This window comes from Cetorhinus maximus, chromosome 15 (genome assembly GCF_964194155.1).
Source record: "Cetorhinus maximus chromosome 15, sCetMax3.hap1.1, whole genome shotgun sequence".
NCBI lineage: Eukaryota > Metazoa > Chordata > Chondrichthyes > Lamniformes > Cetorhinidae > Cetorhinus > Cetorhinus maximus.
This window is the reverse complement of record NC_135893.1, coordinates 9,376,542-9,379,916: the sequence shown is the minus strand read 5'-3', so window position 1 is coordinate 9,379,916 and position 3,375 is coordinate 9,376,542. Positions and strand designations below refer to the sequence as shown.

Here is a 3,375-nt window from a genome sequence, read left to right as displayed (position 1 = left end):
TAAATTCCCCGCCTTTTTAGTCGACCATCTATTCTCTGGAACAAATGTTCAGACATTTCCTGCCTTTTACGATTTTCTGCCTTCGGATACACCGCATTGGTGTAGGAAAACAACGCCTTTTGTCAAAAAGTACATGGCAGATGGCGCTGATTTCCCCTCAAAAATTTATTGGCGTTCCCTTTTGCGTTGCTACATCCCTGCTTCAAGACCCCTAAAGAGGGACAAGACCCTGCTGTAACAGTAAAAACCTAGAAATGGGGCAACTAACTTCACCTGAATGATTTCTTTACAAAAATCTAGTGCGTGCTAGGAGGGCGGGAAGTTTAAATTCCACCCCCCACCCACCACTCACTTTCTTCAAAGAAGCACCAAAAGTTATCCAGAGCCTGTTGGGATTGACCTCCCTACTTTCATTGGCAGCAAGGTTAGAAAGGGCGACAGTTGATACACATATATAAAATGTTTTATTTTCTGTAACAAAGCAAGTCAAAAAAAAAAAGCGAGTTTACAAAAAGACTTTGGTATATGGGCACCTATATTAAAACAGGTTTCAAAAATCTATTACAAGAATATTCCCCCCCCTTCAAAAACAGTAAAATATTTCAAAAGCAGTTATATGGAAATCAAAGTATACTCTATTTACACCCAAAATAAATAAGTCTCTTATAATAATAAGTACAAATGTCCCGAACAATGGAACAGGTTTAACTGGTCAGTTTTGAGAGTTTTTGTTTTTTTAAAAAGTCCTTTCAGGTTCACCAGGGTCTCCAGACCGACTCGGAGTTGTCCGGACCCGTGCTCACTCCCAGCGGGCTGTGACTCTGGGAAACTCCGGGGATGTTTGGCCCGAATGCCACCGATGTCATGCCCTGGACGGGCGATCCCAGCTTGGAGTTCACGGCCCCCGCCGGCGAACTGACGGTCACCGGGAGGTTTGCGTTGGCGTAGAGGGGGATAACGGAGCCGGTTGTAATCTGTCCGCTGGAGGAGGCGAAGGACGGGTTAGGGATCAGGAAGGCGAAGTGTCCGTCCGTGGCCGGCACCAGCTGGAAGCCCCCGTAGACCTTGGGCGAGACGGCTTCAGCGGGGCTCAGTTTGCACGGCATGCTGACCCCGCCGCTGGCCGGCACTGCGGCTGGAAGCTGGACATGGAGAGGCTGGCTGAGGTGGGCCCCAGGGACGGAGACAGGGTTGGCTGGAGCCTGCGAGTAATTCATGGCCACCATGTGGCCCAGGCAGCTAGACAAGTGGCTCAGGAGCCGGGTGCGGACATCAGTGTTAACTCCTTCACAGGTGGACAGGAAACGAGTCACCTCGTTCATGCACTCGTTAAATCCCGCTCTGTATTTGCCCAGGACCGTTGGATCTGCAGTTAAAGCTGCTGTATTAGAAAAAAGGAAACAATTAGAATATATACTGTGCAGCCACACACACACACACACAAACAGGTTTAAGAAGAAAATTTTTTAAAAATATTGTGGTTTTCACATAATTGGGAGATAGTGGGGGGAATCAGTTTTGCTATCTCACTCAGCCAAGCCAGTATATTTGCTGCACTCACCGGTCATCTGTACACGTTGGAGATTTCGAAGGTGTTTCACTGTCATTTCAAGGATGTCCGCTTTCTCCAGTTTAGAGTGTCTGGAACTCTGAAATGAAAAAAGTTTTTGAAGCATGAACACCTGCTTAACGCTACCGTTCTCGATACAACTTCCTTAAAACACAGAAAACTGATCAGTGCTTCTTTCTCCAGCCCCCCCACACCCCCCACTCCCCATTTTTGCTGCTAACTTACATCTTTCTTCAGTGCATCCAGGATCAAAGTCTTAAGTTGACTCAAACTCTCGTTGATCCTCGCCCTGCGCCGTTTTTCCATGATGGGCTTGGAAGACTGGTTTTTTTTTTGGGGAGGAGGAGAAGGAGGAGGTGGGGGGGAGGGGGGGGGGGTGAAAAAAAAAGAAACAATTAATTTTTTTTTAAAAATAAAACGTTCGACTTCTCTTTTGCGATCAACGCATTCAAAGTTCCATGGAGATCTCTCGCTTAGTTAAGAATAAAATAAAAACAGAACAAAATTGCACTGGAGGCTTTTTTTTTACCTTTCTGTTCTCACTTGCGCTTTTGGGTTTATCCGGAGTTTGCGGAGAGTTTGCTGAAGACCCAAGGGTGGGGGAAATGGAAGATTTCTCCATGGTGTCAGCTGGCATACTGAATACAACTTCTTGGTCTTTTCAAAAGTTAGGAGGATTGCAATAGATTTGTATCCGTGGTGGAGTGGGGGGGGTGGTGGTGGTTTTTGTGGGGGGGGGGGGGGAAGGTGGTGGAGGGGAAAGTTTACAACAATGCAAAAAGAACAGGGTTGTGAATGCAGTCTCTGTGTTTCTAGCAGAGACAGAGAGTGAGTGTATCCGCAGCGCTCTATCCAATGCCCGTCTGATGTAGCAAACCTGTATTCCTGGGCACTTGTAGCAATCTCTGTATTTATAACCCGGCGGCCAATCGCAGCTCGTGTGAAACCTTCTCAAGATTCTTTCCCACACTCGCCCCAGCCAATGGCAGCGCCGGCCGCGCCGCTAATTGGCCCGCGCGGGGGGGGGGGGGGGGGGGAGGGGGACGGCCGCCTCGTGCTCCCATTGGCCGCGGCCCCCGCGAGCTGTCAGTCACGAGCTGGCCGGCCCGAGCACGCGGCACGCGAGGTGGAGGGGGGGTGGGGGGGGTGTGGAAGTAGTGGTGGTGGTGGTGGTGGCTGCTGCCCGCTGCTGCTGCTACTGCTGCTGCTGCCGCTGCCGCCGCCGCCTTGGCAGCCAATGAGCGGCGGGCGCCCGGCGCCAGGCGCGCTGCCATTGGCCGCCGGTAGCCGGAGCTGTCAATCATCCCGGGCCAGGCTAAATCACTGCTGACAGGTGACATCTGTCGGCGCGCGAGGCAGCCGGTGTCAGCCCCCTAAATCTCAAGCTGGAGCACGTGCCAAAGTGCTTTGCACAAAGTCCCCCCCCCCCCCTCCCTTCTCTGCAGTTTAACCATTTGCTTGCTAACTTTTTTTTGGGAGGGGGAGGGAGAATTGCTCGTTACATTTTGCAAGCCCCTAATTTTTCCTTTATACAATTTGCTGGTAGATCTGCGAGTGATTTCGTGACTGCAAAACCCCTCCTCGCTCCACGAACGGGTGTTTGCATCCGCCGACCCAGGTTCACTTTATTTTATTGCGTCGGGACGGAACCGTCCCTTAAACATGCAGAAGTGATCGTCCCGATGGGCCGGCACGGACAGGGAGGGCCGAAGGGTCTGTTTCTGTGCTGTACGTACGGCGGCTCCGCGTTGCTGCACGAATCCGTAACATGAATTTGTTGCAAAGTGAAACAAGCGGGGGTCACA

General features: G+C 50.9%; 1 protein-coding gene across 2 annotated transcripts; it reads right to left on the bottom strand.

The window, feature by feature from the left end:
- Positions 1 to 445: 445 nt before the first annotated feature.
- Positions 446 to 2,457, bottom strand: her9 (hairy-related 9). Of its 2 annotated transcripts, none has more exons than XM_078557864.1 (4): positions 2,100 to 2,457; positions 1,796 to 1,891; positions 1,562 to 1,649; positions 446 to 1,381 (listed from the first exon to the last, which is right to left on the bottom strand). In XM_078557864.1, the coding sequence occupies exons 1-4, from the start codon at positions 2,205 to 2,207 to the stop codon at positions 756 to 758; spliced, it is 918 nt and encodes a 305-aa protein (XP_078413990.1). In that variant the 5' UTR covers positions 2,208 to 2,457; the 3' UTR covers positions 446 to 755. The 2 variants fall into 2 exon arrangements, with proteins under 2 accessions (XP_078413990.1, XP_078413989.1); XM_078557863.1 differs by having other exon boundaries at positions 446 to 1,378; positions 2,100 to 2,274.
- Positions 2,458 to 3,375: the final 918 nt, after the last annotated feature.

What these genes read in the sequence shown, in the direction of transcription:
- her9 (XM_078557864.1), bottom strand. Translation starts at nt 2,207, where the DNA reads ATGCCAGCTGACACCATGGAGAAATCTTCCATTTCCCCCACCCTTGGG. An exon ending in GCGCAAGTGAGAACAGAAAG is followed by an intron (nt 1,892 to 2,099) that starts GTAAAAAAAAAG and finishes AAAAAAAACCAG; the next exon opens with TCTTCCAAGCCCATCATGGA. An exon ending in CCAACGTGTACAGATGACCG is followed by an intron (nt 1,382 to 1,561) that starts GTGAGTGCAGCA and finishes TTTCTAATACAG; the next exon opens with CAGCTTTAACTGCAGATCCA.